The sequence below is a fragment of the Cydia pomonella genome, chromosome 25 (genome assembly GCF_033807575.1).
Source record: "Cydia pomonella isolate Wapato2018A chromosome 25, ilCydPomo1, whole genome shotgun sequence".
Lineage (NCBI taxonomy): Eukaryota > Metazoa > Arthropoda > Insecta > Lepidoptera > Tortricidae > Cydia > Cydia pomonella.
In genome coordinates, this window is record NC_084727.1 from 3,218,554 (window position 1) to 3,235,273 (window position 16,720).

The 16,720-nt window shown below is 36.9% G+C and overlaps 1 protein-coding gene across 2 annotated transcripts; it reads left to right on the forward strand.

Annotated features, from left to right (window-relative positions):
- Window positions 1–2,466: 2,466 nt before the first annotated feature.
- Window positions 2,467–15,266, forward strand: LOC133531475 (zinc finger protein 596-like). Of its 2 annotated transcripts, none has more exons than XM_061869721.1 (3): window positions 2,467–2,902; window positions 3,626–3,802; window positions 12,540–15,266. In XM_061869721.1, the coding sequence occupies exons 1-3, from the start codon at window positions 2,749–2,751 to the stop codon at window positions 13,235–13,237; spliced, it is 1,029 nt and encodes a 342-aa protein (XP_061725705.1). In that variant the 5' UTR covers window positions 2,467–2,748; the 3' UTR covers window positions 13,238–15,266. The 2 variants fall into 2 exon arrangements, with proteins under 2 accessions (XP_061725705.1, XP_061725706.1); XM_061869722.1 differs by lacking the exon at window positions 12,540–15,266 and adding an exon at window positions 6,723–7,316.
- Window positions 15,267–16,720: the final 1,454 nt, after the last annotated feature.

The following is a 16,720-nucleotide window of genomic DNA, read 5'->3' on the forward strand; positions in this document are numbered from 1 at the left end:
TTTTCAGATTCCTCAGATCCATAGATTGTTAGTCACAAGACACGCAAGACACTTATAAAACTACATTAGTAAACTAAACTACCTAACATTACCAGTGGAGTATATAAAAATGTACAAGTTACATAAAACTTTAGCTACCACTGCTAAAATGTCCGCGTACCTACACATTAGAGATTTTACTTCAAATAATTATTTTCGTCGGAAATACATTGTCTAGAATATGGCAACATCTATTGATCCATTCGAGTTAAATGCTTCATCCATCCTGCCGCCGAGCTTATGATCCATGGTCCGATGACTCTTGAAAGGGTCGTTTCCGTTCCACGAAATACGAATCAGTACATCGTTTACAATATTTGAAATGTAAAAAATATTGTTTAAGTGCAAAAATATCAAACATTAAATATTTTTGGCACTTCGAGACAAAGTACGGTATTTTTGCATTTAAACTATTTTTTTTACATTTCAAGGGTTGTTAACGATAATCTGATATTTCGTGAACTGGATAAAGAACCTTGCAAGAGTCAACAGGTCCGACATCGAGCCCGACGTCGTCTCCTATCGTTAACGTTAAGATGGATGTAATAAGCCCTAGGCAAGCCATTTCCATTCCATCAGTAGATAATGGCGGCAAATTTAAAAAAATATATATTTTATATAGATATTTTATATTATATAAGTACACTATACACAAATAAGGTTAATAACTAATTTATTCGTAAAGACTAAGTTATTAATTCATTCATTTTAATTTAATTGTTATAGATAAGTATTATTCACAAATTAAACATTATACAAAAAACTCAGTGTATATATTTTATTTTTACCCGACTCGTTATCTTAAAGATGTAGGTACATTATATTCAGCATCAAAAGTATCAATTTAAGTATAATTTTTTTTAACAGCTTAACAAGAAGAAATATGTGTTTAAATAGACTTAGAGAAATATAAGTAAAGAAAGAGTGGTAACTCCATACATCAGTTTTCTTAGCAAAAACCGAGTTATTTCGTAGTCGACATCTAGCGTCAAGTAGCGGAATTTATCAGTACTGCTAATTGATAATAGATGTCGCGACGAACGAAAACTCTAATCAAAGAGCATATAATCACTACGTTACTCTAATGCTGAGCAATTTTTAGCGAATATTATAACCGGATTAACCGGAACTCTATTTTCAACTTCTGCTTGTTATATAGGGAGCGTGCATGAACTGTAGGAGGCAGCACAGGAGCCGTCAGATTTTTGGCGCGAGGCGTAAATGTGATGTTTTTTGTTCCGATGTAGCCCACAAGATGGCAGAACCTACTATGCACAAGAAAACACTTGACGTGTAAATGTGCCTGTTTATGGTTCCGATTCAGACCACAAGATGGCAGACCCTCCAACGCGCATGGGCCCTATTAGTCGTAAATTGTTTTGGCATTTAATTTTTTGTCAGTCGTGACACTTGAGACATCTGTGGGCCTACCGCGAAAACCGAATTTCCCAAATTACGGGGATCTTTCTCTTTTACTCTCACTAAGACGTAATTAGAGTGACAGAGAAATATGCCCGCAATTGACAAACTTCGATTTTCGACGTGTCGAGAATGACTACACGAGACTAGCCCCTAGTGATTTGCCCCTTTTGAGGGTTCCGTACCAAAAAGGTACAAAAGGAACCCTTATGGTGCGACTCTGTCCGTCCGTCCGTCCGTCTGTCACAACGCTAAATATCTCGAGAACCACTTAAGCTATCGATTTGAAATTTGGAATAGTTATGAACAACGCTAACTTTTGTTATTTTAATAAGTATGAGGGCAAAATTTCAAACTAGGTCAATTGGGATATCATTTGAAAAAGCTCAAATTGAACATTCCAACACAATTTTTTACTATTTTTTAGCAGTGGAAAAAATTGATTTATGGAGGAAATTGTACCAAAATACCATTATAATTACCATTCCCCCCCCCCCTTATCTTCGAATTTTCCTCTCTCTTGGTAAGTTTTGTTTTAATTAATAAAAAACATTTCCGATTTCAGTTTGCAATTTAACCAACTATAAGTGTGTTCATTACATTGGAAATTGCTATGATATTATATCAAAGACACCTTTTTTTAAATAAAATAACGGTTTTTGAAATCGGTTCACATGATAGAGAATTGACCACGAAAAACCAACATACGTGCATTACATCGCGCAAATTAGTTAGACAATTCGCCGATAGACGGCGCTGTACACAATTATGCTTACAATGAGTATAGGACATCTGATCAAAAGCCTTTCGCCTTTATAGTTACACGAGATTATTCAAAGTTTGTACGGAACCCTCGGTGTGCTAGTAAAACGAACTCGCACTTGACCGGTTTTTTTTTACTGACGGAAGTGGCTTAACAGACTATAGTAGTTTTTATAAATCAAAACTGGTTATACCAGATACCAGCACTGAGCTGTCACTGACAGTGTCAGTGTCAGTTGTCACAGCGTTTACGAGGAGTTCATGTTGATAGTGACGCTCAATTACTTTCCAGATTAAATTGTATAGTTCCGCGTTTTCTTACTGTTTTATAGCAGTTTATATTAAACACAATAATCTTATAAGTAATAATAAAGCTTTGTGCAGTAAAAATCTATAGTTTACTCACATATATTTGTACCATTATCTCAGTTTAAAATGCTCTTGAACTAAACGTATTCCTGGCCTGAATAGTCTGTGATATCTAGAGACACCGGCATAATATAGTTACTTAAGTCAGCTTTAAAAAAAATGAGTGGAATCTTAGAAGTATACATAAAGGAGGAACGTGAAGACAAAGACAGTTCACAACCGGGTGCGAGTGAGACGGAAGCTGGTAGAACATATGAAAATGAAGAGAAAGAAGAGATTGTGGTGGAGCCTGAACTGTCGGGGATACTGGCAGGTGAGTTAATAAGACTGACCACAATTAGTAAGCTTACTATGCACAAACTGGACAGTAAATAAATATTGGACATTCTTGCACAAATTAATAAGCAAGTAAGCTCAAGAAGGCTTTGTGTTGTGGGTACTTAGACAATGATAAATATAATATGTAAATAATTAAATACATAAAAACACCCATGACTTGGATACAAATATCCATGCTTATCACACAAATAAATGCTCTTCCCGGGATTTCAACCCATAGACAGGGTCACTACCCACAAGCCTGCCCATTGTCAAAATTAGAAATAGAGATAGTGGTTTAGGCCAATCAAATCACACCCATGATAGAAATAAAACTATTTGAAACCAAATAATTCTCAAAAAAAGGTTTGCATATTTAACAACTTTCCAAGAATACATTTTAAGGGAGTTTTCAGTAAATAGTGTACCCGATTAGCATGAGTAGTTAAGAAAAGGTAATTTCTGTGAGTTTTTTGATGACATTTAAGCATGACATCTTTTTGGGAATCAACTTTTTGCCTTTCTTTACATTGTTATAATACTTTATTAGACACCATTTGACCGAATAACAAATATTTGCCAGTAGCCGCATGCCGAATAGTTGCTGGATATTTGTGGCATCTCTAGTAAGAATGTATATCAATATGGTGTTAGACCAAACTAAGCTAAAACTTGCATCAAAAATGGAATTTGACAAAAAACTTATTTTGCTTGACAGTTAAAAATGAGGCAGAAGATCCCTTCTGGGAAAACAGAAGCACACCACACCTCGTCCAAGAGGACAGAAGCACTCCACGCCCCATCCAGGAGGCCGGAACCACACCACACCCCATCCAGGAGGCAAGGAGAGAGCTGAGACCAGAGCATTTGAGAGCAGCTGCGGCTATCGCCTGCAGTAAGTACCTTAGCTGTAGTGCAGGGTCACCTGGCCGTAAACAGGTTGCTGTCGATCACTTGTTGCATTCATTAAGCCAGTTGGAGCTGCAGGTTACTGTCCCGGCGGGGCATTCCTATACTATATCTTCTACTTCTCTTCTTCCCATCCTGTTACACCCTGCTAGGGTGTAAGGCTCGAAACATTTTCTTCCACTGACTCCGGCCCTGAGTAGCTTGGGTAACCTCCCACCCCATCCCCAATATACCCAACTCTTGCTCCATGGATCGGCGCCAAGTAAATTTAGAGCGACCATGTTTCCGTTTTCCGGGCATGTTCCAGACTATATGGTTATAGGCACCCGCGGGCTTGATTACCGTAACTCGACGTCATAAATTGCGCATATTTTGCGTTGTATTTATATGGTATTCACCTGAAATCTCATGTAGAACAGCACGGCTAGCACATGATGGGCGCGTCAGTCGACAGGCGAGAAAACGCCGCGACATAGAGCTTTCTCGCGAATCGGTAGCATAAGACACGCGCGACAACGCGCTGTCTCGCGGAAAAATGTCAAAGTTACATCATTTTGTCGTTTGACAGTTCCACGCGGGATAGGCAGACATACTAAAATTGTTTTGAACGGGTGATAAATGCTCAACATGTTTGGATCAGTTGCGTACACGTCGCGCGGTATCAGTAGAGACGGTACAGTCGGTGCTCCAGTTGTAGATCCTGAAAAACGGATCAAAACGTGTTGAGCATTTATCTGCCCTATTACGATATAAATAAATAAATATTATAGGACATTATTACACAAATTGATTAAGTCCCACAATAAGCTCAATAAGGCTTGTGTTGAGGATACTTAGACAACGATATATATAATATATAAATATTTATAAATACTTAAATACATAGAGAACACCCATGACTCAGGAACAAATATCCATGCTCATCACACGAATAAATGGCCTTACCAGGATTTGAACCCGGGACCATCGGCTTCGTAGGCAGGGTCACTATCCACTAGGCGAAACTGGTCGTCACATACCAATGATATACATACATATATCATTGGATTACATGCGATAATAACTTATGTCACCGCTACATAATGTGGTATTATTATTATTATGAAACTACATGTGTGAGCTTATTATGTCACTCGCTTCGCTCGTTTCATAAACCCACACTCGTATTTTAATGCCTAATTATGTACAGTTATATACACTGCTTTATCCACACACATTGTAAGCTCTCTGGGATGTGTTCACGTACCGTTCGATCGTTATTGCGATGATAAATCACACTGTTTGCAATTTTGTCAAACACAAAATGCACCAAAATATAATGATTTTAGTGTCATAAGAATAACGTTTTCTTTTTTCTATTTAAGGGAAAAAATTACCGCAAATTATTTTATTTTATTTATTTATTATATTTTAGAAACATACAGTCGTTTACAAACAGTACTTATACAAAATTGCTTAAGTTTAGACCTAGAGTTTCATTTTTTACATAAAATCAGTCTGTTTTTTTTTTTTTTTTCTTTAAGATTACAATTTTAAATGTTACCCAAAATTAAACATTTGAGAGCGTAAAGAAAATAAAACATGCATAATTACATTTATTACCTAAAGAAAAGCACGTTTTAAAGTATTAATGGAACAAGTAAATATATCTATGTTAGAGAGCTTGTCATTTTCGTTAAATAGTTTGCAGGCACGTCTTATGAATATATTTTGTGCATAACACGTTCTACTGTTGGGAATCGAGAATAACCTTTACTTTATGAATATAACAAAATGTTGATTAGCGTTTTACATATACCGTTGCATTGCGTTACACTTCGGATCCCTTTATTTCGCATAATTATCGAAAGTCATAATGTAATGATAGTCATATTATCATTAGTCATAACCCTGAAACCGTTAACTTTTCAGGAATTTCCTCAGGTTATCCTATAGATGGGTTAGGTTAGGCTAGGTTTGTTTTATGGCAATCCTGAAAAGTTACGCGTTTCTGAGATAAACCAAATTATGGCTAACGAAAATGCGGACAAACAATACATTCTTCATCAATTCTCATCTACTCAAAGGTTAACTGGAAGAAATCCCTTAAAGGGATAAGTTCGTCTTTGTACTGCTTATCCTGTGCCATATTTATATTTTGTCTTTTGTACAATAAAGAGTTTATACATACATACATACATACATACATTATGACTTAAAACTTTACGGGAAGCAATAGAGACCCGTTACACTTATACTATTATCATTTTTGTGCCTCCTCTGTACCCCTAGTGTAACTTTGATCGACATCATAACGTGACGAACGCGTTTGCGTTAAATGTCATTTTGTATGAGATTTTTGACTTTCCAAAACGTCCCGCTTGGCGCGCTGTTCAAAAACCCATACAAAATGAGACTAAACGCAAACGCGTACGTCACGTTTCAAAATCGAATTTAGTTACACTAGGGGTACTGTACTCCTATAAAACAACACAAAAATAGCATAAATAACGCGTTTCGGCCTCGCTTTTTCAATAAGTATATCTCGGACACAACGTTAAAAAGTTCGTTACTACTTGCGCCACCAGAGGGCCTCGCTAAATGTACCTTGCCCTTATACAATTTTGGTCTTGCCCCGCCAATGTATATAAATAAATAAATATTATAGGACATTATTACACAAATTGACTAAGTCCCACAGTAAGCTCAATAAGGCTTGTAAATGAAGCTTACAAAAGAGCTTGCTTGCTTGCTTGCTTGGGAGAGGCTTGTTGTTGTATATGAAGCGTTTAGGCGGCGTTTCCACCAGGTATGTGCGAGAATGCACCAATAGAATCGTTTCGTTTACCTGTTCTCGCTCAGCGCAGCTTAGGTGGGCATTATTCTATTGGTTCTAAACCAATGTTATGGGTGTTTATTTCTTTCAGAGAAGATGGCACGAACAATCAGGTCGAGAATAAATTTAAGCGACGAAGAAAAGAAAGAACTTCGCCGCGAAGAAAAAAAAATGAGCAATCGGCGGGCTCGGGCTAAAATGACAGAGGAGGCACTTGAAGAGAGAAGGAGGAAAGACCGCGAAAGATACTTTGAGAAAAAAACAAAAGGTTTGATTAAGACAATCAAAGATTTAACACCCCGTGAACAAAAGGAAGCTAGAGAGATTTGGCGAGAAAAAGCTGCAAGGAAACGAGAAAAGGAGAAAATTTCTCGCAATATTCTAATTCCATAAGGGGTACATATGGGAGCACCCTTAGAGTTGGTCAAAGACGCCTAGACTCGAAGATATATAGTCGAGAAATTGGGACCGGTCCTGCCGTAGCGGAGTGGTCTGGCGGGGTAGCTAGAAGCCGGTTCGAATTCGGCCTGCATCACTGGACGATTTCATCACTTTTTCTTAAGAGGAAAGTGGAAGGCCGCTACTCCATACAAACGTAGTCCCCATTTTCCTCTCTGGGTATGAGCATTATTGAAATCATTTTGACACAATTTGTTGTATATCACCCATAGCTATGCGCCTACCCTTGCCTTTTTTTAGATTTTAAAAAATCAAACAGGGGCACAGCTGTAGTTGATGTACAACAAACTGTATCAAAATGGTAATATACAGAGAGGAAAATGAGTACTACGTTTGCTTCTCCACACAAACGTAGCCCCTTTTCCTCTTTGAATATTGATATTATGGAAAATTATTATTATTTTATTTTTGACGACCGGTTTGGCCTAGTGGGTAGTGACCCTGCCTACGAAGCTGATGGTCCCGGGTTCAAATCCTGGTAAGGGCATTTTTTCGTGTGATGAGCATGGATATTTGTTCCTGAGTCATGGGTGTTTTCTATGTATTTAAGTATTTATATATTATATATATCGTTGTCTAAGTACCCTCAACACAAGCCTTATTGAGCTTACTGCGGGACTTAGTCAATTTGTGTATTAATGTTCTATAATATATATTTACATAATTTGATGTATATTAACCATAGCTATGCCCCTACGTACTTTTTTCGATTTATTAATTATTGTAAAAAATAGGGGCGAAAAAAAGATTTCATATAATTTTTTAATGCTCCTAAGTATTACAATAATCAAAAATTTGAAAAAAAAAAATTAAACGTAGGGGCATAACTCTGGTTGATATAGAATAAATTGTGTCAAAATATTTTCAATAATGTTCATACCCAGATAGGAAAATGAGGACTAAGTTTGTATGAAAAGTTTCGCGCGGGTCCACCACTTTCGTCTTGAGTATATGACATCAACATATTTCAGTTTTTACAAGGAGAAAACTTAAAAATATTGCGCTTGCAAGCTATTCGTTTTCTCGTTAAAATGTGGGGAGAAAAATATAAAGACGTATAATTAAGGCTGAAAACGATTAAACTTTGAATCTCTAGTGGCAAAATACCATAGATGGTATGATCCTATAGATGTGTTTTACGCGTGTGCCCGTGAGGGACAGAACATACGCAATACGACAAAATTAAAAACACGTTTTAACATTCCTGATGACATACCAAAAACAACCTATGTAATTTGGTCGGGTTATTTGTTACTCATAAACCATACTAAAATTTACGGTAGGGAATAAAAAAATGAAACTGTGACAAGGACAAACAATAATAGCGCTTTCTCTGCTAGTCCTACTGAAATATACATAAGACTATCCCGTTCGGTTATTTCCCTCCACCGCTCATGCATGATTCAGTTATAATATTTTCATGCAAAATACAGTATGTGAACTATGTGATGACGTATGAAAAGCTTACTGAACAATAGATGAGCTCAAATAAATTTTTGGCAAATATTTCATTTTTGGTACAAGCTTTTATCGCTGACTACACTTTTTTTCCACAGGCAACTAATACTCATCGAGACAATTCTAAAAACCCCAAACACAATTAGGTTGCGTTGTGTTATCTCAGAGTTCCTATGGCTACCTCCTATTGCCATAATATTGCATTGTCACCCGACTTACATATGTATGCAAATTTTCAGCTTCACCGGACACCGGGAAGTGGGTCAAATTTAACTTGTAAGATTTGTCCCATACATACTAACAGGGCAAGTTAAATAAAAGCTTGTAAAAAGTGGATCTCGAACAGTAAAAGAAATAAGTTTTTTGTCAAAAATTTCAGTTTTAATACAAGCTTTTATCGTTTCAACAGGCGACTAAACTCATGAAGACAATTCTAACAAACCCAAACACAGGTTGCGTTGATTCGTCACAGAGTTCTTATGGCCACCTCCTGTGTCCATCATCAGATCAGCTCGATGGCACCATTGCATTATCACCCTTACTTATGTTCGTGTATTTAACGTTTCAGCTTAAACGAATAATTTGGGGTGTGGTCTCATTTAACTAAAAGCTTGTAAAAAAAGTGATTTTACTAAAAAAATTAAGTGAACTGATCTCGTTCGTTGTTTTTTGTAGGAGTGATCAGGATATGTTTATAATAAATAAAAAGTTTAAAAACCACACGCAGTTTTTTATTTCATAAAATTTTCAACGGCAAGTTTTGTGCATAGCTCGAAACCGGCTTTTACTTTCACACAAAAAATACCGTTATTATTACGTCCTTTTTCGTTCTTTGGTTTATTATTTCATTTTTAATGGGAGAATGTAATAATACGAACTTGTTAACTAAATAAATGATTCCTTCTTACGTAAACAGCATAAAATACTCAAAAATATTGAGCGAAATAGAATAGGGTTAAAAAAACCGGTACCGAGCCTTTGGTTTTGTTTTGTATTAAAAAAAACCGGTTCCGAGCCCTGGTTTTGTTTTGTATTTTAAAAAAAACCGGTTCCGTGCCCTGGTTTTGTTTTATATTTAAAAAAACCGGTTCTGAGCCCTGGTTTTGTATTTAAAAAACCGGTTCCGAGCCCTGGTTTTGTGTTTGACCTGATTGACATTTCATTTCCAATTAAATAGTATTTTATTATGGTATATTATAGTATTTTTCCATTTGGGAATATTCACAGTAACTTTCCAATGTAAGGCACCGTTTCTACCAGAGATGTGCGAGAATGCGTAGCGAACCATGCTAGTTGTAGTCCCATACACAACCCTAGTGGAAACAGTTCAGTGGAACGAGGTTTTTACAATAAACATACGAAACAAGGCAAGGATGTGTGCGAGGGATATGTTGCGAGACGAAACACTCAAACGTTCCACATTCTCGCACTGAGGGCCTACCGCGGACCACGTTCGACATGTTGCTTCTCTGTCGCACTAGTAAATTCGTACGTAAGTATGACAAGGATGCAGCATGTCGAACGTGTTTTGCGGTAGGCCCTCTGCTTAGCTACCGCGCACGTCTGATAAAAAGGAAGCCTTACCGGTAATATCCACAGATTTCAAAAGTAAAGATAGCCCGTTCATATAATGCTGACCATAGAGAAATATAAGAAGAAAGCTAACTTTATGGAGGTCTTACCAAAACGAGAGTTATTTCGTAGACGACATCTAGCGTCAAGTAGTGGATTTATCAGTACACCAGGGGGCCTACCGCGAAAACCGAAATTCGCAAATTGCGGGAATCTTTCTCTTTTACTCTCACTAAGACGTAATTAGAGTGACAGAGAAAAATGCCCGCAATTGACGAACTTCGATTTTCGCGGTAGGCCTCCGGATGTCACAAGAGTCGCGACTGACGAAAAACAATTTACAACTAATATTACAAGCAGCGGCGGTATCATGGTTCCATTTTTATCACTTGTCACTATGCCCGTCACTTTCGCACTAACATACTTGTTAGAACGTGACAGGCATGGTAACTAATGATAAAGAGACGACGATCTTAGCCCTATAGAAGGAGTTGAAAATAGTGTTCCGGTTATAATCGCTGAAAATTGTTGAGCATTAGAGTTTTCGTTCGTCGCGACATCTATTGTCAACGAGCAGTACTGATAAATTCCGCTACTTGACGCTAGATGTCGACTCATATACCTACTAGACATTGCTTAAGATTTTGTTTGTATAAATAAAAGTTCATTGAAAGTATAAACATGAAACTAATTATATTATATAATTATAAACGCGAAATAATATGTTTAAATAGTTTTGTTTCACGAGTAACTATCGCTACAATATTATGCATATGCATGTTATTATATTAAATCAAATTAGATTACTAAAAACTATAGTTCCTTTAAAATAAAACGTCAATATAAAAATAATTATCATAAATGTCCAAGTACTGTAGAATATTTAGTGTATATGACAAAGCAAAACGTGCTGTGATATTAGAATATAACCACTTGCTGGGCCAGCTGGACAGGTATAGGAGACCATCCCACCTCGGGACCATAACCATACCATACTTTAGAATACCTAAAAGTACCAATGAATATGGGAAATGACTCTAGCCAACGTACCTCACTAATATCCTGAACAGCTTGCCCAAACAAGTAGTAGAAACTCTAGAACAACATCCCGATAAAATAAAGAGTACACTTAAGAAAGCACTGATTCACATTAAAATAATATGCAAGCACTAACTACCTAAAACAGAACTAATTAAACTAATTATATTAGGTCATTACCTATGAAATTGGCGTTTTGTATGGAGAACTTCAACGAAATTTGATTTTTCATACAATCAATTTTGCGGATTATTTTGTAATGGCATTTTCAAACCAAACAAATTTTTTCCAGTAATCTGAGGCATTTTAAGGCACATTTTCTATCTCATATTTTTTTGTTATCTGTCCCGTCAGAAAAATATAACTCATTTAAATACTCGAGCCGGCAGCACATGAAAAGAGCTGTTTTCAGGGCGGTATTCTGAATACATAAAACAATAAAAGTAGCAAATAATTGTATGTAAAATCGTTGTTATGTAGCGCACTAATGAAATTAAAAAATACTTCGAAGTTACTATTAAAATAAATAAACTATGACATGACTAATATTTATGAACAAATACGCCAATTTCATAGATAATGACCCAATATACATAATAATAATAATAATTCAGCCTATATACGTCCCATTGCTGGGCACAGGCCTCATCTCATACGCGAGAGGGTTTTGACTATAGTCCCCAATGCGGGTTGGAGACTTAACATACACCTTTGAATTTCTTCGCGGATGTATGCAGGTTTCCTCACGATGTTTTCCTTCACCGGAAAGCTATTGGTACGAGTATATATCAAATGATATTCCGTACATAAGTTTCGAAAAACTCATTGGTACGAGCCAGGATTTGAACCCGCGATCTCCGGATTGAAAGTCGGACGTCAGATTCACTCTTCCACCATCGCTTAAACTAATTATATAATTAAGGTTAAACTTAGTTAAGATAATCTCCAAACATAGAGATTGAAACTGAGTTCGGACTGTACCTATCTCAACACTCTAAATGAAAATAATCAGATTATAGTGAGGGTTACTCCGCAGGCGATCTGAGTCGGTTTAATTACAAAACTACTAATATTACAGATTTAACTTAAGACTGACGGAACTACCGTAAAGTCAGCAGGCGTTTCGACCGAGACACCGCGCTGTTATCAGAATAGTTCGCAAGATTAAAGTTAGGTGTTCAATAGCTTGAATGCAGCCAACCAAGCACTAATTCGCTTCTAACTTTTGATATCGGTCGGTAATTTGCATCTCGGACGTCTTGTTTCTACGTCGACACATCGTTAGCGCGTTCTATCTCGGGAGTGGCGCCATCTCTTGACAAATTCATGCACTAAAAGATTTTTTTTTTCTTTAATATATTACACGTACTTATTGTTCCAGGTATACTAAGACAAGCTGAGAAAAAACGAGAGACGCCGCAGAAACCGCAAAGAAAGCAGCCCACACAACAGCACACTTGCGACATATGCCAAAAAGTATTCAACCGAATCAACAACTTAAGAAATCACCAGCAAACGCATAAAAAACAATATTGCAATATTTGTCGCAAAGATTTACTAACAAGGAAGAAACTGCGAAACCATATCAGGAGATTTCATTCTGAGAAACCATACTCCTGCAATATATGCAATAAGGAGTTTAAGGAAGCGTACGAATTGAAAAGACACATGCGAATACACACCGGTGAGCGTCCGTATTTGTGCGAAATGTGCGAAAAATGTTTTTCCAATGCTGGCGCTTTGAAGGATCATAGACAAACCCATAATAATGAGAAACGTTTCAGTTGTGACGTATGTCAAAAACAATTTAAACAGAAATATAGTTTGAAAATACATTTATTAACCCATACGCAAAAGCCGTATCCCTGTAACACATGTAATAAGGAATTTGTTCGGTCTGCGGATTTAAACGAACATATGTTATCTCATAGTGCAATAAAACCATACTCGTGCAATAAGTGCGGAACGCAGTTTTCTAGAAAAGACACTTTTTACAGGCATGCTAAGCGGAAGTTTTGTATGAGTATTTCTGATGAGAAAGCGTTCCTTGTACGTAATGAGGATTGCAGTTGGAGTTGAACATGTATTGCGCAATTATTGATTGCAATAGAGAGGTAAAGTCTAAGAAAAAAACCTGCTTGTTGTTTAAAGCTCGAACCAGATGGCGCCATATGTTTTGTGGTCACTGAATTGACAAACGGCGGCGCCGTACAGCGCCATCTATGTACGTCACCTGTCAAATTCAAATGACGAAATCATCAATCAGTCATTTAACAATTAATCGAAAATGGCTTTTTCTTCCCTGCTAGGAGCTAGGGATCAAAGTGGCACTTTTCTATACGAGGATACATTTTATTGAGTTTCTGTTCCTTTCCTCTACCTACCATAATCGAAGGAACAGACTTATTCGACATTCAGCCAATATTTTAATCGGCTGTTTAAATAATCAACTTAAATAATTTTAAAAATAAACAAAAATATTAAAGTGTAAACGTCAGTATATTATATATCGTCAGTATATAAAGTAACACTAATTTATGCTACTTGGTTTGTATGAATAAGTGACATAATTTAAGAAAAAAACAGTAACTCCCTAGGGAGTTATAGTTTTTTTTTTTTCAGAATCCATAACTCCCGCGGGAACAAAATAGGCCTTTGTCCTTCAGCACACCTGCATGAAATAAGATCGTTTTCGAGCAAGTGTAATGAAAAAAATAAATATTTTGTTAATTTTTTTGTAATACGCGCGTTTAGAACGAGAGCGTTTCGAGCACGAACAAGTTCAAACAAGTCCGCACACGAAGCGTCGTCGTAGCGTAGCGTATGAGATTGCTGTCGTCGTTACGACAGGCGTAGTGTAAGACGTAAAAAACAAAACTTCTCACATAATTAAACAATAAAAGGGAGAATCAACTTTTTAGCGTCACTCGTTGCCATGGTTACGATTAGTTGTCCAGGGGACAAAAGTTCATTGAAATACTGATTTTATGGTACTTAAATGTATTAAACTTGCGTTTTTGTGGTCGTTATAACCAATGTCCATAATGGACCCCCTACTAAGCATGTCAATAGAACGGCATACAACGTCTCTTCAAACAAACTGTGCCACTGTTGTCCCTTGGATAACGGGACAGGATAACAAAACAAAAAAAATTGATTCACCCAAAAAATCTTCATCTGACGAGAAAGTAAGATCGTCAATATATCCGCCGAAGACATCTGACGCCAGTGACGCCATGATAACTAATGAGATTTCACTTATAAAACGCTTACGCGACGCTTGGTGCCCAGGGCGGCTACCGGGAAAATCGAAATTCGTCAATTGCAGGCATTTTTCTCTGTCACTCCGATTACGTCTTACTAAGAGTAAAAGAGAAAGGTCCCCGCAATTTGCGAATTTCGGTTTTCGCGGTAGGCCCCCAGAACTCTACGCGTCTCGTACTCGTAACGTTTTTACGATACGCTTACGCTGACGCCTCGTGTGCTAAGGGCCTAAGTCCCACAGTAAGCTGAATAAGACTTGCGTTGTGGGTACTTAAACAACGATATATATAATATGTACATATTTATAAATACTTAAATACATAGAAAACATGCCCTTACCAGGATTTGAACCCGGAACCATCGGCTTTATAGGCAGGGTCACTACTAGGCCAGACAGGTGATATAAATAAATAAATAAATAAAATCACTTTAATTCAGACAAAAGTCCATAATAATAGAATAAGGTAAAAATAAGAACTAAAATACAATAAAATTAATACTTATACTAATAGTTGCTTCAGTCGATAGGTATATAAGCAAAATGCATTTAAAATCTGACTGAATTATTGTTTATTATTAATAATGTGTAAATTATTGTATCATAAACATTAGATAATCGCATTGTACGATTCTACTCGCATAAGGGTAGTTTAATATAATAATACTTAGATTTATGTGTATTTTTATAATGTGTATAGTTCGTGTCATCCGCGATGAATTAATAAATTAATATACGAGTCAAGGCACGCGTCTTCGTGAATGACACGATCTATCTACACTCTAAAACTCAATCAATGATAAATATGTGTAAATAGAATTAGGAATAAAATTACATTTGAAATACTATTTATTTTATTATTAAAAATATATCAGCGTTAAACGTACCGAAATATGCCGAAACTCAACTCGCAAAGTTGAGTTTTTAATATTATTCAGTGCGATACTACTAGCGCCATCTATGATCTCTGCAGTGAATTATATAAGTTTGGCCATTCATAGTAAGATGGCATTAGTGAAACTCTTTTTGCTACCTTTAACCCTTTTAACGCTTTATTTAACCTTTTAACCGCTTAGGATTTGTCTCTGAACGTGCTCGAGTGGCCGCCGGTACGAAGTTATTTGAAGTTTTGTCTTAATCAGACTGCGGCAAAATGAGCTGCTTAATACTTTCAAATAAAGTATATAATTAAATGAACTTTGTACAATGTCAAATACCAGCGTGTTTAGACAAAATACCAATCGTTAACGCTCCGTAGCGAGCGAAACGCAACTGTCTCTGTCGCACTAATATGGAAGAGAGATAGCTACGCTACAGAGCGTGAACGTTTTGCATCTTGTTTACGCACCCAGTTATGATGAGGCGTTTGAGTATGACTATCTGAAAACCTGCCTGTTTCGCTGTTTTATATCGTGGCCCATGGTTTTTTTAATGATATAGCAAACGAGCAGACAGATCGCCTACGTTGCCGAAATATAAGATGGGAGTACGCTTTCTTGAATGTGTGAAGGTCGTATCGGTCCGGAAATTGGTTGCCTCTCTTTCTTACAAATATGGTTGGCTACATGGTATTTTATTATGGAAGGTAAGGAACAGAATCTCCTTAGGCAGAACTGTTGCAAGCAGCGAACGAAAAAAATATAGAAGACTAATCTCAAACAAAATATCAGCGTAAAAGTGGCCCCACTATTAAAACACGCAGTACTCATAACGGACCAATTGCAACTCGTCGATGTTGACATCTTGTTTTCAACGACGAAACTGCGTTTGACCATGATTAGTCAATTTAAACCACCCAAACTACGATTGGTGTATTATAAAATAAGGCGCTGTGATTGGCTGTAGCATTGACACTTGAAAATACATGACAATGGAAACCAACTCCACGTAGACGGTTTCATGCGATATAGAACGTTTTAAATGCTATATTTTGTATGATAATTTGTTATTTTATTTTAAAGAGTAAATTTATATAGGCTTATTATTTGTTCGTTTGTCGCACATGTTTAAAGGGAATTAAGCCTCCGAACCAATTAATACATTGTATCGTTCATGCAGAAATTCGTATTGAACACGTCGTCGTAGGAACAGTTTGTATGGGAATGGGAAAATATCATTATTGTTTTTACTAAGTATTTTCTTTGTGGGGCCTACTCCACATCAAAGTACGCAAACAAAACAGAGTCACAAAACCTTTTTCGGGTGGACCCAATCACGACAGCCGACAACATGGCGGCGCGCGGGCTGGCAACCGTTGCTAGACCGTCGGTAACGCGTAACGCGTGCGCCGCGCCGCCCGG